The 24,549-nt window shown below is 36.2% G+C and overlaps 1 protein-coding gene across 2 annotated transcripts; it reads left to right on the top strand.

The window, feature by feature from the left end:
- Window positions 1-631: 631 nt before the first annotated feature.
- Window positions 632-21,267, top strand: LOC135088419 (piggyBac transposable element-derived protein 4-like). Of its 2 annotated transcripts, XM_063983247.1 has the most exons (9): window positions 632-1,144; window positions 14,345-14,494; window positions 14,592-14,690; window positions 14,778-14,843; window positions 17,407-17,562; window positions 17,647-17,784; window positions 17,863-17,958; window positions 18,050-18,105; window positions 18,186-21,267. In XM_063983247.1, exons 1-9 carry the CDS (start codon window positions 1,137-1,139, stop codon window positions 19,982-19,984), a joined length of 2,568 nt encoding a protein of 855 aa, XP_063839317.1. In that variant the 5' UTR covers window positions 632-1,136; the 3' UTR covers window positions 19,985-21,267. The 2 variants fall into 2 exon arrangements, with proteins under 2 accessions (XP_063839317.1, XP_063839319.1); XM_063983249.1 differs by lacking the exon at window positions 17,407-17,562.
- The last annotated feature ends 3,282 nt before the right edge of the window (window positions 21,268-24,549 follow it).

Here is a 24,549-nt window from a genome sequence, read left to right on the forward strand (position 1 = left end):
TTATTCAGAAGTTTAATTTACCAGAACTACAACAGTTTTTTTTTTATCGATCGGAACATAAGTTTTTTACTGTTTCGCGGATTTACCCATTTGTTGCCATTTTCTGGATAATTTAGTATTTTTTTAGTATCGCCTATTATTTAGCATTATCTGTTTTTATTTTATCACGATATACCTCTTGGTTTAAGTTAGTAATTTTTTAGGATTCCGTAGTCCTAACAAGAAATTGAAATGCAGATTTTCCTCAAAATGTTACATTTTTTTATTATTTGTTGCCATTTTCTGGATAATAGTAGGTAGTCATTGATGCTTCTGGCTGCATCAGAGGCATCAATGACTAATTCTTTTGTTGGTGATGTATTTCATGCCTCCGACTGCATTTGTGAACACTAAGTTGTCTTGTTTTTATCTTTTTTTTTAGTTAATTTTTACGCAGTGGGGTTTTTTGTTTATTCAATAACAATTTTATTTTAATCTTTTTAATTACTAAAATAACGTACATTTTTGTAAACTACTAAAATAGCCCTTTATTTTGATACCCTCGATATGTATTGGGAAAAAAATATATTTTAAGACTTTATGGCGCCTAAAATCCGCCATTTTGATTTTTTCCAATTTTAATATAGCCAGTGTCACTCTCACGATTAGGACGAATCTTACGACCCCTCACATACATACATACATACACTCGAAAAACATAACCCTCCTTCTGGCGCAGTCGGGTAAAAACAACTTCTCATTTCGGCAGTACACTCTCGCCGAGAGACCACGAGATAGGCCGAGTTTACAGGGAGCTCTCGCTACCTCTCGGTGTGTCTCGCTATCGCTCGCTCGCTCTTGGTCCCGTTTGCGCACGTATACCTGTCTCATGCGTGAGTGAGACATTCGGGTTGGTTCGGGCGAGAGCTAGAGAGAGAACAAAATAGAAATATATATATCTGTCACAGTCATTCTCATTCATTCGTTGTTGATTTTAATTTTGAACGCGCATTTCTAGCTTAGGCCTTGGTGTCACAGGGTGTCACCTGGCGTTGGTTTGTGTTCGTTACTCAGCGTGTCCAGAGAGTTGGCGGCGGTCGTAAACAGAAAATTAGCGTTTAGAAAACGACAAAAACCTGATTTTGAGAAGAATCATCATGAAACGGTAAGTAATCTTCAATTATTTTACATTCATTACGAGTTTCTTAATAATTTTCAATAAAAAAATACCATGGGAATTAACGTAGTAGGTAATGTTGTGATTTTTAATTTTTTTTGTTACCTACTCTAAATCACTTAAATAATTTGAACTAAAAAGGAAAGCATGTGATGAAAATGTACCTCTCGTCTGTGAGCTGGAGAAAAGGCCGCGTCTGTGGGTTGGAACATATGCTCCATAAAACATGGGTTCATATTACGCTGCACGGCTCGGTTTAGTTTGTTTTTGTAGGCATACCTAATGCTTACAAATGTGTCTGTTTGTTCACAACGAACTGGGCTGTTTATCAACTTCTTTGGCGTAAAAAATAAGAATCTGACATTGAAGTTGGTCGATTTCTTAAAGTTATTGATAATTATACAGCCCAGTTCCTAGTATACACATACATGTAACTATTATGCCTAGAAACACAAAATAGAAAATTTCCATACATTGTAATAATTATGACCCTCTGTTGTTGGGAGCATAAATGCTCCAAGCCACAGACGCGGCCATTTTAAGTTTGGAGCATGTTAATCAGTGTTGCCAGTCGGGTCTAGTCAGAAATTACCAGAAATATAAAAAAATGTAACCTTTTTGAATAAAAAGTAACCCTCATACGGGGGGGGGGGGGGTGCGGAGCGATTGTGTAAGGTTGTTCATGGATGGAAAATGAATACAATTGATCATCAATCGTTTACCTAAATTCGAAATTTTGACCATTCCAATCATGAAGACCGAAAAGTAACCGGTCGTATAAAACCGTTTCATAGATTTGCGTTTCATTATCGAATAACATTCGCTAAAACTCATTGTCTTTAACAAATAATAAATCAAATTCATGTTTAAATGCAGTTTATGACATAATTTTTAAATTGTCACTATTAATATTTTTTACTGAATAACCTGTAAAAGTTAATTCTACAATTTCTGAAAAATCACCTAAAAGTAACCTTTTCATTAGTGTAACCTAAAAGTAACCAATGCAGTTCAAAAGTAACCTAAAAGGTTACAAAAGTAACCTTCTGGCAACACTGATGTTAATATGCTCCACGCTTAGATTAATAAAACCTAGATGGATAGTCTTCATACAAACGCTTCGTCAAGAGTGAGGCAAAAATCTTATGTCATTAGTGTCAATTTTGTTGGGGAGTGTAGACAGTGAAGGCGATTTTCCCGAAAGTAGGGAAATTTTTAATACGTTTTTAATTATTTTACAACTAACAAAAACAAAACGCATCATGTACTTACTTATTTATTGAATTCAAAGTACCTACCTAATTACAATAAGATAAATCGACTGAAAAGTCTCGATTTCATAAAAAAGGAAGTGTATTTGTACGGCGAACAATTGGGAAATAAATTTTCTTGTTACTGGTATCATTCCCGTATTTAATTTTTGAAAGCCAAATTCAAGCAAAATACGCGTCGAATCGTAGTACTTACTTATGAAATGTAACACTGGTCACTTTCTTTAGTTTTTCTGATGTATTTAGACACCCTTTCACAGCACAAACCGTCTTAATTAATTAAAAGTCGTCGGACGTGTTTACCAATTTTTCACTTTGACAGTTCATGTGACGTTTACGAGTAAGCCATTCTGGCTTACTAAAATCTGCCTCACCTTTCGTGCACTGACTATCTATCTAGGTTTTATTAATCTAAGGCTCCACGCCACAAGCCACAGACTAGAGGCGTTTCAACCAAAGATTCTGATGTTTCAACACTCGCAAAGCTTTAGTTCCAATGAATAAGTAGGTACCGTAGAATGGGGTTACTTTGAATCACGGGATGACTTTGATCGAAACTTCCATTTTGTATAAAATCACGAATTGCGTAAAACGAAACGCAATTTGGTAGTTTTTTTTTTTAGATTAGTAACACTGAAGAACTGTCAATTCCTTTTTTGAGAACACGCGGGAAATTCGCCTATAATTTTAATGAAAAAAGGTTAATATAATGTTATTCTCTATTTATAGCTAAATAATTGTGTTGTAAAACTTCATGTGTACTTATTTATGTGATAGTAAAATGAAATTTCTAGATATACTCCATCATGTGGCCTATGATCGATTTTATCCCATACAGTGCTTAATGTTTTTCTAACTTCAAAGATAATGGAATCACTTACGTTTGTTTGATGCGGGGTGTCATTGATAGGGTATATGGTGCGAGATTGATCAAAAATGATCAAATTATCCCCAGAGACTATACTCCTCTTTAAATGGTAATATCCACTGGTAGTCGAAGGTTTCAAATTTTTGGAATATAAAAAAGAATTCAAATGGGTTCGCGATGATATTATCTGAAATTAGGACAAGTGAAATAATTAATCTACCTGCCAAAACCAAAGCCTTTTGCTATTCTGGATAGTAACATTGAATGTGTCCAATTTTTTTTATATTGATATTGCAGAACTTGTATGACTTAAGTGAATTTATATGACTTTTCTTATTGTTTTGATGCATAAATTTAATATTATTGATTTTTTTTAAGAGAAATTATTTTTATAATTATTTTTTAAATTTTATTTTGTAAAGTTTAACTATTTCTAAGTTCTTTTCGTTCGTAAAATCAATAAATAATACTGATTGAATGCTAAAATTTTAATACCAACATTTTAGTAACGAAATAAGTACAGTTAATTATTTGATGACTTTTACTAGATCAAAGTTACCCCATATGACAAAAATGTCAATAACTATTTATCCCGTTGGCAGATTTTGATTTTTTTAAGGCCGGGTAGCAGAGAAAATGGCGAAAATGAGGTTTTCATTTTTCATTTTTGAGGTACTAAACAGTAAAATTAAAGGCTAAGATTTTTATTGGGCATAGTTGAGGATATTTTCTAGGGCTATTAACGGATGGAAACACGATTTGATGAAGTTGACTCGATAGAATATATTCCCAAAGTTACCTCTATTCGTTTTCTATTTATGGTTTTATTTTTAAAATAAGCGATTTGAGATTCTAAATCTTTTACTAAACTAAAGTTCAGAAATAACTTGAGGGCTTTTAACGGATGAAATTTTTATATTGCGTCTTATTTAGTTACTATGTTAAAAAATGTGGAAAAAATCGTCCATGACGGCTTGGACAATCTCAATCAGTCGCGCGGTGGCGCTTACGGAGGACGGACGCGTGTCAGTTTTTTGGCCGTGACAGTTCGCGATTTGTCAATATTTTTGACAATGATGACTTTGATGAGTCACAGTATAATAATATCAGTGTTACTGGAGAAAGCTTAAAATTTTGATGATTAAGAATTATCAATTTTGTCTACCTATTGAAATTTAAATCGTTCGCATCCTTTTAAACGAAGACTCTACTCATGATACATAATACATTCCTCAAATATGAGACAAAACCAATGAGTTAAAATTACATTTTAATAGTACCTACATACAATCGTCTTACACTCTTTAGAAGAGCACACTGACACAAATAAATAATAAAAAATACTGTCTAAGGTCTGTAGCTAAAGGTCTAAGCTGTAAGATAGAAGAATCTTCTAGCCAAAAAGATGGCAGATGCAGCAGATGTCAACGGATTTAAAACTGGAGTTCATATGACTCCTTGTAGACTTGAGTGTCTGGAGCGTCCCTTCCGCCACCATGCGTAAGAATTTTCAAAAAAATACTGTCTAAGGTCTGTAGCTAAAGGTCTACGCTGCAAGATGGAAGAATCTTCTACCCAAAAAGATGGCAGATGCAGCAGATGTCAACGGATTTAAAACTGGAGTTGATGTGACTCCTTGTAGACTTGAGTGTCTAGAGCGTCCCTTCCTCCACCATGCGTAAGAATTTTCACAAAAATACTGTCTAAGGTCTGTAGCTAAAGGTCTAAGCCGTAAGATAGAAGAATCTTATAGCCAAAAACATGGCAGATGCAGCAGATATCAACGGATTTAAAACTGGAGTTCATGTGTATCCTTGTAGTTTTGAGTCTCTAGAGCAGTGGTTCTTAACCTTTAAGTCATGAGGGACCATTTTATTTCCAACCAAATATCCATATACCAAATTTCTGTCTTGTCAGGGATCACCTCATAATCGGTCAAAACCAGTTTGACTGCAAAAATCAGTTAAAAGTGGTTTTGACCAAGGTGTGCAAGTGCACATCGTGGACCACTTGGAATGCCTCCAGGGACCACCAGTGGTCCGCGGACCAACGGTTAAGAACCACTGCTCTAGAGCGTCCCTTCCTCCACCATGCGTAAGAATGTTTCAAAAATACTGTCTAAGGTCTGTAGCTAAAGGTCTAAGCTGCAAGATAAAAGAATCTTCTAGCCAATAACTTTAAAACAATAATTTGAACGAATTTTGCTATTAGTGGACAAATTTCTGCTCACGATGAACTAATTATCTGCTATATTCTCGACACTCTAAAGCACAACATTTATAAAAATTTTGCTGCGGTAATGCACTCCAGGTAACAGTGTGTGATGCTCATTGCTCATAGTGATTTTCGATACAGAGCCCCGTACATACGTTATACATAAATTATGGAAAGAAAACACCCAGACCAATACAAACAAATATGTATGCAATTTTAGTATGATATTTTTATTTATTAATAAACAAAAAGACTGAACAAAATTGATGCGTGTACTGATTAATGTAATTAACCACATGCAAAGCTTTGTGAATTGCAACAACTATAATTTATTATCCAAGCTCTAAATAATCGCTACTACGAGTAACATAACTGATCATAAAATGTTTTTCCAATCGCTCAAGCTCCCGAGGATCTACCGATAGGTCGGGTGACGTAATCTTGAAATTCTTTTAGCCGGCGCGGAACTTCCGGAAGGTCGGGTGACGCCACGCCTCTTTGAACTGTGTTTACTTTGGCAGTTATATTCTATATTTATTCGATTCTAAACTAAAATACAGGGTGTCCCAAAAACAATGGATAACCCTGTAACCATCGATAGGCCTCGCCATGGTCTCCCTAACGTCCAATTTTGACCCCAGTAAAAATATCACCGTTTTCAAGATTTTTAAGTTTTTGTGCATTTTTAGAAAATTGACACCTGCGATTACTTTTTCTCATGCCATTTCTACAAATGAGGATACTTTTCAATCTAGTTTTTTTCCTTATCACAAGGGATAGTTGGGCTATCAAAAGAAAAGATTAAAATTCAACAGGCTAGTTTAAAAGTATGAAAATTTTAATAAATTGCTGAGAAGAAGGAAAAATTAATTCATTGTCTTGCACTTTTGATCAGCCATCGTGTAAAAAAAATGTAGGAAGACCATCGTGCCCATTACCTTAAAAACTTTCTTAGTTAATTGAGATTCTGAAAAGGTATCACAAGCTTATGTATTCTGTATTATTTTTATCTTATGGCTACTTGAATACTAACTAGTATGAAAACTGCAAAAATGAGTTTTTCTCGTAATAGTTAAACTAGGACTGCATAGTGGCATTAAATACAAATGGATAACTTTTAGCGTAGGAATTTTAATAAAACAACATTTTATCATCATCATCATCATCATTTCAGCCATAGGACGTCCACTACTGAACATAGGCCTGTACCCCAATGATTTTCATAATGACCGCTTGGTAGCGGCCTGCATCCAGCACCTTCCTGCTTACCTTTATGAGGTCATCGGTCCACTTTGGACGGTGGACGTCCTACGATGCGCTTTCCGGTACGTAGCCTCCACTTGAACCCTGTTGCCCCATTGGCCGTCCGTTCTGCGTTTTTGTGATTACTTAATTTTTGTTTTACACCTTATAAATGTGCCTATAGACAGATGCCCGTGATGATACACGGCTCAGAAACGTGGATTTTTTGCACAGCGTGCTATGGAAGGGGCTATGCTCGGGTTTCTTTACGAAACCGTATCAGAAATTAGGAGACCTGTAAACGAACTAAAGTCGCTGACATAGCCCGACGGATCAGCAAGCTGAAGTGGCAAAGGGCAAGGCACAGTAGTTCGCAGAACTGAGGCAGCAGGGTTCAAGTGGAGGCTACGTACCGGAGAGCGCATCGTAGGACGTCCACCTACAAAGTGGACCGACGACCTCATAAAGATAAGCAGGAAGGTGCTGTATGCAGGCCGCTACCAAGCGGTCATTATGAAAATCATTAGGGTACAGGCCTATGTTCAGCAGTGGACGTCCTACGGCTGAAATGATGATGATGATGATGATAAAATGTTGCTTTATTTAAATTCCTACGCTAAAAATTATCCATTTGTATTTAATGCGACTATGCAGTCCTAGTTTAACTATTACGAGAAAAACTCATTTTTGCAGTTTTCATACTAGTTGCTATTCAAGTAGCCATAAGAGAAAAATAATACAGAATACATAGGCTTGTGATACCTTTTTAGAATCTCAATTAACCAAGGAAGTTTTTAAGGTAATGGGCACGATGGTCTTCCTACATTTTTTTTACACGATGGCTAATCAAAAGTGCAAGACAATGAATTAATTTTTCCTTCTCTTCTGCAATTTCTTAAAATTTTCATACTTTCAAACCAGTTTGTTAAACTTTGATCTTTTCTTTTGATAGCCCAACTATCCCTTGTGATAAGGAAAAAAACTAGATTGAAAAGTATCCTCATTTGTAGAAATGGCATGAGAAAAAATAATCGCAGGTGGCATTTTCTAAAAATGCACAAAAACTTAAAAATCTTGAAAACGGTGATATTTTTACTGGGGTCAAAAATGGACGTTAGGGAGATCATGGCGAGGCCTATCGATGGTTACAGGGTTATCCATTGTTTTTGGGACACCCTGTATATTCCCAAAAATTTTGAAAGTTGTTTTAATTTGTATCACTTGGATATGATTTGTATTAGAAAGTGCTGTGAGTGTGACGCTTGAACGGAAGGAAGTCAACCTAACCTAACCAACTGCGTATTTCTAAACTGCGTATTTCTATACTGTGTAGCCGCGAGAGCTCTTTGGCGCGCTGTCTTCGGCGAAGTATTGCGCGCGCAGATTTTGACAGCGCGAAATACCTACTTTAGCAGAAATACCAAGCCTTAATCTATTGGTATTATAATTGTGGTTACTTTCTATTTACGCAATAAAATCTGGGGATATCAAAGTAACCCCATTCTTCTTTTAGCTTTGATCACATACTTTTTATTTTTTTTTCTCAAAATTGAGCTATATTTTTTCATTTTTTATTACACGAATCGAGAGTACTATAAAAACTGATTATTAGACTTTTTTGTATTTTTTTACACCCACAAATTTAAAAGATATGGACCTTCAAAGTTCAAAATTGGCCAAAGTAACCCCATTCTACGGTAGGTACTTTTTTGTAAAGCTCAGTTTTATGGCGCTCTCGAATGGCCGTTTTATAAAAGTTTGAAACATGTTTTGTTTAAGAAATTTATACAGAATGATTTTGTAAACAGTTCGTTCGTTTCAGCCGAAAGACGTCCACTGCTGGACAAAGGCCTTGTAAACAGTATCCAATTTTTTTTAATAAGCTCTTCTTACTACCACTGCGCTTCACTCCCACCCCCACCTCACTTCGAACCTATCTATATTCGGCGAAGTCGTTTTATGCAAAAATTACTTGTGTTGAATTTTCATTTTGTAGCAACAAAATGATAGGTTACCGTTTCTTTTTACGCGTAGATATCAACTGACTTAAGTGCTTAAGTTCCGAAAACAAAATAATATAATGTGTTACAGTCTCGGGTTGTTACTGTCAAAACTCATAATCAGTCAAAACCACTTTTGACTGAAAGAAAACAGTCAAAATCTGCTAAAAGTGGTTTCGCCTGATTGAAAATTTTACCAATCAGTCAAAATTCATATAAAAAGTGTTCTGATTGGTGAAAATTACTTGAAAATCATCAAAAATGTGTTAAAAGCCATTTTAAAGTGTTATATTTTTGTGATTTGTGCATATAAAATGATCACATCTAACTTAGGTACAACAGTAATGTTGCTAGGTCAAAGGTAAAAGATAAGTCGATTATTAATTTCTTCGGTCGGAATCCAACCCTTACTTTGTCTTAGTTATTTAAATTTTTGTGAAAGCAGGATATCAAGCTATACAGTGTGAGTCACGTTAAAGTGTACATATGAAAATAGATGAAAGTAGACCTATTTTTATCGACAAAAAAGAGTTCAAAAAATTTTTGAGATTTTTTTTTAATTTTTTATTGAATTTTTTTTTCTTCCAATTACTTATTGTAAAAAAAACGTAATAACTTTTAAACTAAGCGGTATATCCTGATAAAATAAAAACAGTAATAATGCTAAATAACAGGCAATACTAAAAAAATACATAAAATACACAAAAAATGCCAACAAATAATAAAAAATTATACTTTTTGAAAAAAATCTGCTTTTAAATTCGTGTTTTTTTGGTTATTTTATAAATTTCTCCAAAAAATGCCCCTATAACAGGTGGTTTTTATTACTTTGTATTATTTTCTATCGTATTATCTTTGTAAAACCAAAAATCTCATGTCTCTATCCCTATCACAACATTTGCTATGATCGTTTGAACAAAGGCCTGCCACAACATTATTCTCCGCTACAGGTAGAGACAATTTTAATTTTAACTAAAAAGTTTATTTTACTTCGAAATCTTTTGTTTTTATTTGAAATGTAACTTGTCTTTATCAAAATTACAAATCTAGAGCCATTTTCAGTTTCGTTGTTAACGAATCTTTGAATGGCGCGCCTGGAGAGGCTTAGTTCAAACGATCATTGCAAACGTTGTGATAGGGATAGAGACATGCGATTTTTGATTTTACGAAGGTAATACAATAGAGAATAATACAAAGTAATAAAAACCACCGGTTATAGGGGCATTTTTTGGAGAAATTTATCAAATAACCAAAAAAACACGAATTTAAAAGCAGATTTTTTTCAAAAAGTTTAATTTTTTTATTATTTGTTGGCTTTTTTTGTGTATTTTATGTATTTTTTAGTATCGCCTGTTATTTAGCATTATTACTGTTTTTATTTTATCAGGATATACCGCTTAGTTTAAAAGTTATTACGTTTTCTTTACAATAAGTAATTGTAAGAAAAAAAATTCTATAAAAATTTAAAAAAAATCTCAAAAATTTTTTTACCTCTTTTGTCGATAAAAATAGGTCTAGTTTCATCTATTTTCATATGTACACTTTAACGTGACTCACACTGTATACTGTATAACATTTCTGTTGGAAAATTTTGAAGATTTAGGTCAAGAAACTAATACAAAGTATTCAGTAAAAATGTCATGGTCCTAATAGAACTGAAGATATTTGAGTTTTTATAAATTATGGCAAAAAAAAATTGTCTTGACATGTCACACAAAGGGTATGGCGTCAGGAGGTGCCTCACAGTCGAGAGGATGGATGGTCTTTTTTCGTAGCAATATTTCTCACAGACTGGCTTTGACTTGGTTTGACGTTTGTTAAAATGACAGTGGATTAACATGGTTAATGTCGCGTAGCCATACTTAGCTATTACTTATTCTGTGCCATAGCGCCGGTCACCTTTATTAATTTTATATCGACATTTTATTTGGATTTATTTGTCGACTTTTTAATATTAATAAAAAATGCTTTAAACTGTCATTGGTGTGTTTGAACACATATTATGTACTTAGGTAAAAATGTACCAAGACATAAAGCACACGAATTTCGAAAAAAAATAGTAGTTTTTTGCATCACTGAAGTTACTCACTTTTCATGATAGCGTTTCAATTGTTTCACTTAGGTAGGTAGGTACTTACCTACATTTCGTAGAAAGATAGAAACAAGACAAGACGCGCGACATGTGACTTTTGTCGACGTGACAGTATTAACGGTGATAGTTTAAGGCCGGGTAGCAGAGAAAATGGCGAAAATGAGGTTTTCATTTTTCATTTTTGAGGTACTAAACAGTAAAATTAAAGGCTAAGATTTTTATTGGGCATAGTTGAGGATATTTTCTAGGGCTATTAACGGATGGAAACACGATTTGATGAAGTTGACTCGATAGAATAAATTCCCAAAGTTACCTCTATTCGTTTTCTATTTATGGTTTTATTTTTAAAATAAGCGATTTGAGATTCTAAATCTTTTACTAAACTAAAGTTCAGAAATAACTTGAGGGCTTTTAACGGATGAAATTTTTATATTGCGTCTTATTTAGTTACTATGTTAAAAAATGTGGAAAAATCGTCTATGACGGCTTGGACAATCTCAATCAGTCGCGCGGTGGCGCTTACGGAGGACGGACGCGTGTCAGTTTTTTGGCCGTGACAGTTCGCGATTTGTCAATATTTTTGACAATGATGACTTTGATGAGTCACAGTATAATAATATCAGTGTTACTGGAGAAAGCTAAAATTTTTGATAATTAAGAATTATCAATTTTGTCTACCTATTGAAATTTTAATCGTTCGCATCCTTTTAAACGAAGACTCTACTCATGATACATAGTACATTCCTCAAATATGAGACAAAACTAATGAGCTAAAATTACATTTTAATAGTACCTACATACAATCGTCTTACACTCTTTAGAAGAGCACACTGATACAAATAAATAATAAAAAATTAGGTCAGTGGGTCAAATATAGGTGCAGCTGCACGTCACTGAAAGACGATTCTGTTTACTCGGCATCTGGGCTGGAGAACATGAACCCTTGTTTACAGATGCAGATGTAAATGGAGTTATAACTGGACAAATTTTACATGAAATGTTTAACAGAAATCAGTAAAAAGACACATACATGGAATACCAATAAGGTTGCGGAGGGAAAGCTACCTATTATAAACTAGCGGCCGCCCGCGACTTCGTTCGCGTGGACCTTGTTTTACCCCCGTTAGATAAAATTTCACGGCTTCCCCCGAATGAATATTTACGAAAGTCATACAGTAGTTTGTCCAGCGCTGTAGATTTTAACCAATGACGATAGGTAGATGGCGCTTTTTAGACACGTCTTATTTATTTATTGAAATTTATTTGTCACATATCGTCATAAGTTAGCCAATATGTTAATTTGGGTTATAAACAATAATACTGTAAAGTTTCAACAAAATCCGTACAGTAGTTTTTGCGTGAAAGAGTAACAAACATCCAGACATCATGACATCCAGACATCCGAACTTTTGCCTTTATAATATTATAGTAGGATAGGATATTCACAATCCAAACTAATATTTACTATTTAGCATTTACTTACAGTAAATATTAGTTTGGATTTTCACAATCGAACGGGTGCGAATCGACCCCTTTGAGAACTAGTAATCGCATACTACTAGTTCAAAAAAGAGTCGATTCGCACGCGATTTTAATACTTCTAATACATCCGGGCGAAACGCCTACTAAAAAAAAATTATTATTGAAAGGGGACGTTTCGCATATTCGTGCGAAGGAAAATCGTGCGAAACTACTACTAACCCAATAGGGGGTAATAGGATGTGTTGGTAAAATATGATCAGTTAAAAAAATAACACCTTATATAAAAACCGAAAAATTCTTATTCTTATATTATTCTAATTATGTAAGAGCATAATTATTAAAGTCGAAGTCAAACATTCTTTATTTGTGTGGACCTATATTAACGAGAGATTACAAGGCGTCAAATATTCCAAGAAAAAAATTAAAAACTATTATAAAGCTAAATTTTGCTCTCATGGAGCCTTTACCTACTCTGACAAATCAAGACTTAAAGAAGAAACTAATAATAAAACTATTTAACTGTCCTGCAATGAAAAGCTTGATCGGGTACAAGACCTCAAGTTATTTTAGAACTTGATTTCATTAAGGGACTCTGAATATCAAATCGCTTAGGTATCTAAAGTCAAACGATTCTGAAATGTCAAGTGGCATAAAGTTGGGACTAATAAATAACCCATTAAGATAGTAGTGCCCTCCTGTCAATGACATACCTGGAATGATAGAGTATTGGACAACGAATAAAAATGCTTTGTCCTAAATGACTGACGGATATCGTAGAGACCTGAAAGTTGGAAGGTGTGTTCTTTGTATGACGTAGGCATCCGATTTTCCGAAATGGGATCAAGAAATGAAGGGGGTGAAATAAGGGGGCAAAGTTTGTATGGGACAAAGTGATTCTTTGGTTCAATCAGCTTTTGATTTAATTACTTTTTATTTTTACAAGTGTTTGAAAACTCCATGTCAGATTGCAATCAATGTCAAGTGAAATCTCAAATTGAAATGTCTCAATTTCAATGAGGAGGCTCTGCATTTATTCCTAGAATTCCCCTAACACCATCAAATTACCCTTTCGAATTCAAGACAGTGCAGTTTCCCATCAAAATCTGCTTCGTAATGACTATAAACAAAGCTCAAAGTCAAACTCTAGCGACCTCTGCATAAACTCCCATGAGTGCTCAGAGCGGGTGCCTGCGGCAGGTAACCGCGTGTGATGCTCATAGTGATTTTCGATACAGAGCCCCGTACATACATTATACATAAATTATGGAAAGAAAACACCCAGACCAATACAAAAAATATGTATGCAATTTTAGTATGATATTTTTATTTATTAATAAACAAAAAGACTGAACAAAATTGATGCGTGTACTGATTAATGTAATTAACCACATGCAAAGTTTCGTGAATTGCAACAACTATAATTTATTATCCAAGCTCTAAATAATCGCTAAACTAAGAGTAACTGATCATAAAATGTTTTTCCAATCGCTCAAGCTCCCGAGGACCTACAGATAGGTCGGTTGACGTAATCTTGAAAATTCCGGAAGGTCGGGTGACGCCACGCCTCTTTGAACCGTGTTTACTTTGGCAGTTATATTTTATATTTATTCGATTCTAAAATATATTCCCAAAAATTCTGAAAGTTGTTTTAATTTGTATCACTTGGATATGATTTGTATTAGAAAGTGCTGTGAGTGTGACGCTTGAACGGAAGGAAGTCAACCTAACCTAACCAACTGGTATTTCTATACTGTGTAGCCGCGAGAGCTCTTTGGCGCGCTGTCTTCGGCGATGTATTGCGCGCGCAGATTTTGACAGCGCGAAATACCTACTTTAGCAGAAATACCAAGCCTTAATACATTTGTTTCTTTTACAGAAAAAGGGAGACATACTTTCACGGTGTTAAAAAAGTCACACGTGCGCACGCGCGCCGTTAGTGTTCACAAAATCATAATGCAGTCGGAGGCATTTGTTTTTGAGTTTGCTTTGATTTTTTTTTTGTTTTGCATGTTATTATAGTTCAAAGAGTGTGAGTCCGGGTGGTGCACGACGCGGCGGCGTGCGCAGACGAGGTGGCAGTAGTGGTGATGGCAGGTCTGGCCAAGGCGAGCGGGGCGCTTCTGCTGCTGGACCTGGAAGAGGCACGGCGAGACCTTCCCTTTCAGAACCGTAATTATCACCTTTTTCTTACTTTTTAAAATTACGCCTTTAATAGAGATAACAAATAGATAGCCCTTAATAGACGTGAATATTATTTTGATTTTAGTCTTCAGACAATGATGATAGAAGATGCGCCTAAGGGTAGAGCGTTGGAGCGTCCTCTACATCCCAGGAAAAGAAGGTCAAGATGTCCCTCAGTACTGATGTATGTATTTAAGCGAAAACATATTTTAATGATTGTGCACATATTCATGTTAGTATTAATTGACTAAACGTATTTTATCAATTTTAGCGCTGACGCAAAATCGATGAAGAAGTCTATTGGTGTGGATGATGCTGGGTCATCATCACCAAACATGTAAGTTCTTAAATTTTTTTTTTAAGATTTTCGATATTTTCTTAAGTTCATTTGTCAGTTTTGTGTCAGGTTCGGGTTTATACCAGGTTTGATGTTTTATAGACTAAGAGCTAGTGAACGCCAGACCTACGTCATTTTATAAAAGCTGAAAGTTTGTCAGCGTATGCTCCCAATATAGGATATAATGTTGGTGAATTATGAAGTTTGGGTCATGGTGGCTTTGGGAGCTACCCTAAAAAAATTGGGTTAGTCCCAACGGCCCCGGTGGATCTGCCCCGTCAACGGGGTGGATGGGATTTTTTTTTGTTATTAATGATTTATTTAATTAATTAGTACTTTAAGTACTATTGTTAGAGTAGGCGCACACACCCTTGATTTTTCATCGGCCGATAGTTTAGTCGGGCAGTTGATCAGTATGGGCGTGTATGGGAGTGCGCACACTACGCCGATTCCATTTGGCAGATTCTTCATACAATTTAAAATCGGGCACAACTATCGGCCAACTAAAAATCAACGGTGTGCGCCTACTCTTAATCAACACCTGATTAATGTAACTACGTATCTGTGATTCTTAAATAATAATTATATTTTGTAAAAATTTTAGATTTCCATGTTATTATTTGTTAGTGAGGAGTTTTAGAGTTACTTTTTATCACATTAGACTATTAGAGAGTTATTAATATTGAATGATTAATGCAATTGCGCATCTGTGATTCTAAAAGTAATCTATAGGTTTATGACCATAATATTTTGTGACAATTAAACTTACTTTTATGCTGAAGATTTTTTAAACAGTGACTGTTAAATAAAACTGATTATTATTTAGATATTATTATTTTTTATTTTATTAACAGGTTTTATTTTCGGTATGCAATACCGAGGTGGAACCTTTTAGATCTGTGTCATCCGTCACGTTTAGTGAAATACCGGGGTGGTTGAATCTTGATTTGATCCATCCGCCCCGTTAAATGATATACCGGGGTGGTTGACACTTGATGTGTTCCATCCACCCCGTTGAACGCTAAGACTATGACTACCGGGGTCGTTAAAACACTTTTTCCCATCCACCCCGTTGACGGGGCAGATCCACCGGGGCCGTTGGGACTAACCCAAAAAAAATAGGGGTGTCTGGCAAGGAGTTGGAACTGTCAAAACTGTCTGGCTGTTGGGGAAAATACTTCTAATTATTGTCCAAATATTATACACTAGCGGCCGCCCGCGACTTCGTACGCGTGGATCTCGTTTTACCCCCCCTTCACCTATCTTACGCGGTTCAGATTTTTTCATACAAATGTTTTTTCCCGCTAACTCCCGTTCCCGTGGGAATTTTGCAATATCCTGTTGTAACTAAGCTTTAAGTTTACTAAGGTACCTGCATGCCAAATTTCAAGCGTCTATCTTACGCGGTTTAGATTTTTCATACAAATGTTTTTTCCCGCTAACTCCCGTTCCCGTGGGAATTTTGCAATATCCTGTTGTAACTAAGCTTTAAGTTTACTAAGGTACCTGCATGCCAAAATTCAAGCGTCTAACTTAAGCGGTTTAGATTTTTCATACAAATGTTTTTTCCCGCTAACTCCCGTTCCCGTGGGAATTTTGCAATATCCTGTTGTAACTAAGCTTTAAGTTTACTAAGGTACCTGCATGCCAAATTTCAAGCGTCTAACTTAAGCGGTTTAAATTTTTCATACAAAAGGATTTTCCCGTTGATTCCCGTTCCCGTGGGAATTCCTAAGTATCCTATAACCTGTCCAGGAGTTTGAAGAATAATTGTACCAAGTTTCGTTAAAATCCGTCGAGTAGTTTTTGTTTCTATAAGGAACATACAGACAGACAGACAGACAGACAGACAGACAGACAAAAATATTACTGATTGCATTTTTGGCATCAGTATCGATCACTAATCACTCCCTGATAGTTATTTTGAAAATATATTTCATGTACAGAATTGACCTCTCTACAGATTTATTATAAGTATAGATAAAAATCAGATTTTATACAGGGTGGAAACGATAAGTGATCTCATTCGATTATTTCTAAACTATACAAGATATAAAAAAACTGGTTACTGATCCTGAAAGTGCTTCATCAGCTCCAACGGTACCAATATTAGGTCACAGACTAAAGTGGATCTATCCGAAAATTTAATATTTTCAGCCTTCAGAACAAAGTTCTAATGTAGTTGCATAGTAATTTTCATGTTTGGAAAGGCGTAGTCACACGTTACATATACCTACCTACCGTAGCACTTTGAAAACGTGCGAGTGCGGTTTTCCAAACAGAAAATTACTATGCAACTACATTAGCAACTTTGTTCAGTTCAGTATTCTGAAAATCTTGTTTTATACTTTTTCAGCGTCGTTTTTTGTCGTAGTTGGGTTTTAGTTTTTTTACTTTTTATTTATTATGTATAATATTTGGACAATAATCTGAAGTATTTTCCCCAACAGACTAAAAATCGCGCCATGAGTTCTTAGCCTTACTGTACCTTGTCTAGTAGGTACGGCAAAAGTTAACATTTATTTGTTTTTAATTCATCATCTTACCCAATTTTTCACTTCAGAAATAGTGAGCCTATCGTTGCGACGACGCCGTCTCCGAAGCCATCTGAAGTGGTGCTGGTAGTGCCCTCGGCAACACCAAGCGAACTGATGGTTCCCACATCCGAATTTTTGATGTTTCTTACGTCCTTAGATTTAGAAACCTCGTCATCGGCAATGTAAGTATAGTTTTTAACCAACCAAAATTTTAATGATTTTTTTATTATTTTTATTTCGTCGTCTTACCCAATATTTTACTTCAGAAATAGTGAGCCTATCGTTGCAACGAAGCCGTCTCCGGAGTCATGTGAAGTGGTGCTAGAGCTGGTAGTGACTCCGCAAACACCAAGCGAGCTGTTGGTTGCCACGTCCGAGTCTTCAGTGACTTCATCGTCGGTATTGTAAGTATAGTTTTGTAACCAACAATTTTTTTTTTTAATTTTATATGGTAGGTACCTAATTAAATTTCTTTATTATAGAGACGTAGAAAGTGGTGGGAGTGGAACATCCACCCCTCGGAAAACGGGAGGTGGATCATCCACGCCAAGGGCGACAAGAGCTACCAAACATCGTATGTAAGTATATTTAGGAAAATATTCAATTGTAACAATAATGTTGTTCTAGTTATGTATAATGTTCGATATTAACTTGCATCAAATTTTACAGCCAGCTACTACAGGACCAGGATCAGGAGCAAAAGAGTATAGAGCACCTATTCTATGGTAAGTTAATTTTAGTTTTCATCAAATCTACTAACAGATGGCCATTTTTCCTAAATATGTCGTTTAATTGTTTTAAATAGGTAGCAGTGACGAAGAAGACGCGGAAGATGATGAGGACACCGTACAGCTACCTATCCCGCGAACGGTTCGAGTGTTTCTCGAGGACGAAGATGACGAAGAAGGAACCGTCCCAGCGAACCTGAATTTCGCATGGCCGCCTCCACCCCCGACTTCAGGATCCGTAGAGCCCGCCACGACACCTGAGGATCAGTCAGCGGCCCCATTACCTGACCCATTAGCAACATCAAACATAGATAAGTTTGACTTCCAGTGGAGAGCGTTCCCACAACCCCAAATCGAACCAGAGGTAAGGAGGGAACCGTTTTCCAACATTATGTGTGGAGCCACTACTTCATTTGCCACTCCATATGACGCATTCATCGCCATTTGGGATCGGCAAATCATGGAGCACATTGCTGTGGAGACAAACCGATATGCCCAACAGCTTGCGGCGATTATGATCCAGTCCAACACTTTGTATCCTCAGAGTAGGATCACAAAATGGGTGGACACGACGGTGGATGAACTCTACGTGTATTTCGCAATAATCCTAGCCACTGGGATTGTAGTGAAAACACGTCTTGAAGAGTACTGGAATGGTACACGTGACGTTTTCATTACTCCAGAGTTCACCACGGCGATGTTTCTTGATCGCTTCTTGCTGTTGAGCAGGTGTCTTCACTTTCAAAATAACGAGACTTTCAAACCCGCTTCATTTACCCGCAGTCAGGCAAAATTATTTAAGTTGCAGCCTGTTCTAGATCACCTCAATCACAAATTCTCAAATTTATACAATATGGATCAAAATATAGCACTAGACGAAAGTTTGACTATGTGGAAGGGTTGGTTGGATATAAATCAGTTCATCAATAACAAAGCCGCAGCAGTCGGCATCAAAACGTACGAGATTTGTGAGTCCAAGTCCGGATACTTGTGGCGTTTCGAGGTCCACACAAGACACGAAGAGTGCTCAAACGCACAAGCCTCTCCGGTTTCTGGAGTCATACCCGCATTAGTCCTACGGCTATTAAAGGGCCTCGAACACAGAGGCCATACAGTATGGATGGACAACTTTTATAATTCTCCTGCACTCGCGCGGGAATTAAAGTGCCGTGGGTTCGACTGCGCAGGGACGCTACGGACCAACCGTCAGTTAGTTCCCAGGGAACTGACAAATGGGAAAATGGCTATCAATCAGCTGTGTGGCTGCACTTCAGGGGATGTGGATCTCATAGTTTGGCGAGATAAGAAATACGTATCTCTTATCTCGACATACCATGGGCTAGCAACTGTGAAGTGTGGTGGCATACTGAAGCCCACGGTGGTATCTGATTACAATATCTGCATGGGGGGGGTCGATCGCAAGGACCAAATGTTATCCGTGTACCCCCTAGAAAGAAAGCGGACGGCCGTCTGGTACAAGAAGTTTTTCAGACGGCTACTGAATGTAAGCACATTAAATGCCTACATACTATTCAAATCTGAACATACAACTACTCACCGAAATTTTCGTAAAACTTTAGTGAATGAGTTAATATCACGGCATTCTCCACAAACCAGAACCAGGCCTTCGCCCATAAATACAGACAGTAAACCAGTCAGTGACCCACAAGTTTTCGAGCACTACCCGAAACAGTACGTCTTGGCCGAGCACAATAAAAGCGGCCACCGATACCGGCGCAACTGCGTCGAATGCGAAAAGCGCGTCACAACGTACTGCTACGGGTGCAATAAAGCGCTTTGCACTTTCACGTGTTTCGGGCCTTATCACAAAAAACTTTACAAGGACACTCAAAAAGTGACCAAAAAGAAGGAGTAGACTGTAGAGTAGACTGCGTGAACTGGTACCCAAGCAATTTCTTCAGAAATTGGTTCAGAATACTTAGAGAGTAAACATACAAAAAGTCCCCACCTCTATCGGGGGCGGAGTGGAGGGAGAGGGTTAGAGCACAGAATCTAAATAATAATATATTATGTTACAGTCAAAACTCATAATAGGTCAAAACCACTTTTGACTGCAACTGCACTTTTAACCGATGGCCTTTTGATGACTGGAAAAATCAGTCAAAAGTGGTTTTAACCAAGAATGTTAGTCAAAACCACTTTTGAGTGCAAAACATTTTATTTAACTAACTGACCGAACAAATTAATAATCCTACCTTTAATAATAATCCTACCTGACGAATACCTGGCAGCATTATGTACTATTGTACCAAAGTTAGGTGTGATCATTTTGTATGCACAATCACAAAAATTTTACACTTTAAAATTATTTTTAACACATGTTTAATGATTCCCATATACCTAGGTAATTTTCACTAATCATGACACTATTTATGAATTTTGACTGATTGGTAAAGTTTTCAATCAGGCAAAACCACTTTTAGCAGATTTTTTGTACTTAGAAGTTGTTTTGACTGCAACATACATATGTATAACATAAATCAAAGGTGACTGATTGACTGATATAGTGATCCATCAACGCACAGCCCAAACCACTGGACGGATCGGGCTGATATTAAAAATTTGGTATGCAAGTAGATGTTATGACGTAGGCATCCGCTAAGAATTTTACGAAACTCCATCCCTAAGGGGGTAAAACGGGATCCACGCATACGAACTACGAAGTCGCGGCCGGCCACTAGTACCTACGTAATAATAATATAGAGTTGAGTGAGTTTTTTGCTAGTAAAGGGTGTCCCAAAATTAACGAAACTTTTTGCTACAATTTATTCAATAAAGTGTTGACAACCCTAAAAATAAAACAAATAGACAGCTGAAAGTTTAGGGTTACAAAAAATGTAGCGTTAGGTACACAATAGAACAACCTGTCTTCGTCCGCAATTCGAAAATTTCATACAAAATATGGTCGAAATAGTGATTTAACTTCGTGAATTGTGAAAAGATTGAGAATTGAGAAATTCCTGGAGACAGGATCTGTTGGAGACGTCAAACACACTGTTCTTCCAAAATCAAGTCGTTAAAATGTCAATATCGAAGCAGTGCGTGAGTATCGGTGACAATTAATCCAGGAATCTCAAATCGGCGTCGTGGACAAGATGTTGTGATTTAACACCATTAGATTTCTTTTTATGGGGTTATTTAAAACTAGCTTTCCGCCCGCGGCTTCGCCCGCGTGGAATTTTGTCTGTCACAGAAAAACTTTATCGCGCGCGTCCCTTTTTCAAAAACCGGGATAAAAACTATCCTATGTTCTTTCCCGGGACTCAAACTATCTCTATGCCAAATTTCATCAAAATCGGTTGCGAGGTTTAAGCGGGAAAGCGTAACAGACAGACAGACAGACAGACAGAGTTACTTTCGCATTTATAATATTAGTTGGGATGGGATAACAGGTCTATGTCAACAAGCCCACAACCACACGTGCATTAAAAGGAGGAGATTCAACGTTGTGTCAACGAAATTCAGTCACATTTATGCAAAATAATCATGGGAAATTTCGGCAAACGAGTGCGTTGCTGCGTGCGTGCGTGCCATTTGCCCGATGTGTTATTCCATAAATAACCATATTCTATGTACTTTATGATTCAATAAAAATAATACAATCAAAAGGCTAAAAACTATGTTTTCTAGTTAATTCAAAGGTTTCGTTAATTTTGGGACAATCCAGGTCCAAATTGTATCCTAATCCGTTTAGTCGGCGAGTTATTTAAATTACGCTATCTTTTGGCCACGCCTTCGCCCGCGTGATATTTAGCTTGTCACAAATCGTTATAAATTATAGCCTATTTATGTTGTTCTGATTATACAATATTGTTTATTTATACAATATTACTGTAAAGTTTCATCAAAATCCGTTCAGTAGTTTTTGCGTAAAATTTTCACTTTCCCGATATTAGTTCGAAAGCGGTTAGGAATTTTAAAAACAAACCCCCTTACTAATAAAACTGACACGCTCGTTTAACAGTGTTTTAAAGTGACGTTTAGTATGGAAATGTCATTTTAAAACAGTGTTCAACAACTGTGTAACTTTTTATTACTAAGGAGGAAAGTGTTTAGGATACAAGATCTAGCTAGAAAATGTTATTAGCTTTCATTGCGTCATAGATATGTTTTCTCTATGAAGCACCCTTTTAAAGATATTAGCAAAAAATTCAAAAGTGGGAACTTCAACCCCCACTCCGGCTCTCTCCATAGAGGCGGGGACTTAGTACTATACCGATTTCTGAAGAAATTGCTTAGGTTCACGAACTCTACAGCTGCTTTTTTGAGTGGACTATTCATAGGACACTGTTTTTTTTTTATATGGTATTTAATTGCTTACATTGAGTGACAACTTGTAAGTTTATACAGGGTGGAAATGATAAGGTATCTCACTCGATTATGCCAGCCACACAATATTAAGTGTAATTTTTTTATTGAAATACCTAATAAACTACGATATCATGTGTGTGTAGTTGTTAATATAATGTGACTTTGCCAAATGTATGGAAGCTTATTCTTTAACCTATTATTAATACTGTTTGATCTCAGATCATTTCTATGATCTGAGCGTTTAATAAAGCTCATGAAGCACTTTCAGGAACAGTAACTAGTTTTTTGATATCTTGTATAGTTTAGAAATAATCGAGTGAGATCACTTATCGTTTCCATCCTGTATAGGAAGTCCATTTTCTAAAACATAGTATGTAAATTATGCGGGTTTTTTGTTTGGCGATAAACGAACGAGGGCTTCATTTACTTATACAGAGTAGCTACGTGGTTTTGTAAAACAACGCCCATATCAGGGGTGGTAGTACACATGAAAGTAATGACAGGAAAAATATATAATAATAACATTTTAACTATTACTTTAGTAGTAAAAAACCTTGTTCAAACATCTCCTAAAACTTTCAAGATGGCACTTGTTACCGCCCGCACTACCTCCGCGTACCCCGCTACACCACCGAGTACATGCGGCCGCCGCCCCGGGAGAGCGGTGGGACTGTCCGATAGCTCGCCCGCATAATAATACAATTTTCCTGATTTCATGGATTTTTCCATGAAAATTTAAAATGTATTTTTTTATACTTTTTTTGGCATCAGTGTCGTGTATACCAGCGGTTCCCAAAAGGTGGTCCGCGGAATCCTGGGGTTCCGTGGAAAGGCCGCAAGGGTTCCGTAAAAAATATTATCCCACGTTTCGTGACCGACTTGTTTACGCACAAGGGAGGGGCAGGGCGTACGGGCGGAGTAGTACGGGGGTTCCGCTAGGAAAAGTATAATCAATTAGGGTTCCTTGGCAAAAAAAAAATGGGAAACCCTGGTGCATACTACCACCCCTGAGATGGGCGTTGTTTTACAAAACTACACCCTGTATGTATAAAATAATTGTCCATCCATTTCTTATCAGGACTGCTGCTGCTTTGTTTTTTGTCTAGCGATGAACGGAAGTGTTTAATTTTGTTGTATATTATACAGAGTGGAATTTTGTAATACCACATGGAAAGATTATCTACAGTATAGCTACTGTAGATATCTTTTTTTACTCAAAGAAATCATTCCTTTATTTTTGAAAAGAAAGAGAACTACATTAAAATATTTTCGATTTTTTTTTTTTCGAAAATTCACCACTATACCATTTATTTACCATTCTATTACCATACATTTTCTGTAAATAATTAAAATAATTTAAGATTTTTCATTTGATTTATCAAGTTTGTTAGAGAGATTTCATCCTTAAACTTAACTCTAACGATCGATGCAATAAAAATACAAGGTGTAATTTTTAACAGATTTTAGTTGGTTCGATTCCCGTGTACACACACAAGCTACAGCAAGCAAATTTTTGGAAATATTTTAATGCAGTTCTACTTAGTTTTTAAAAAAAATAAAGGAATGTTTTCTTTGAGTAAAATTATCTATCCACTTGCTTTCTTTACTTTCCCTTCAGGTGGCATTACAAAAATCCTGTATAAATGGGAGAAATAGATAATTTCATTTTGTTATTTTCTTAGTTCAATTCAAGATTGCAGATCTCGTTATTTTAAAATAGAAACTGGAAGTCGAAACCTCTTATATTCTTTGCATCCTTCTTTTATATCCTTAGTTGCCTACCTCATTAAAAGTTTTCTATTTAATTTAAGTATATGCAATAGAAATATTTTTTTTATTCAAATTAAGTAAATTGTTAATCATCTGTGAAAGTCTGTTTGCATTCGCAAAGTGAAGTAGTAAAGTGACGTCACAGCTTGAATATTTTTAAATGAACGATGCAGATCAATAAAAAACAAATGTAATTATAATAATTTATATTGTATTATCTTCTGAAATTTTCCAACTAAGTATGTGTTGGGGTCATTGGACAAAATTCTACGTGCTCACAGACCGGGCTTTATCTACTACTTATACAGGGTGTCCCGTAATGTAACGTCAAGCCGGAAC

This window comes from Ostrinia nubilalis, chromosome 1 (genome assembly GCF_963855985.1).
Source record: "Ostrinia nubilalis chromosome 1, ilOstNubi1.1, whole genome shotgun sequence".
Lineage (NCBI taxonomy): Eukaryota > Metazoa > Arthropoda > Insecta > Lepidoptera > Crambidae > Ostrinia > Ostrinia nubilalis.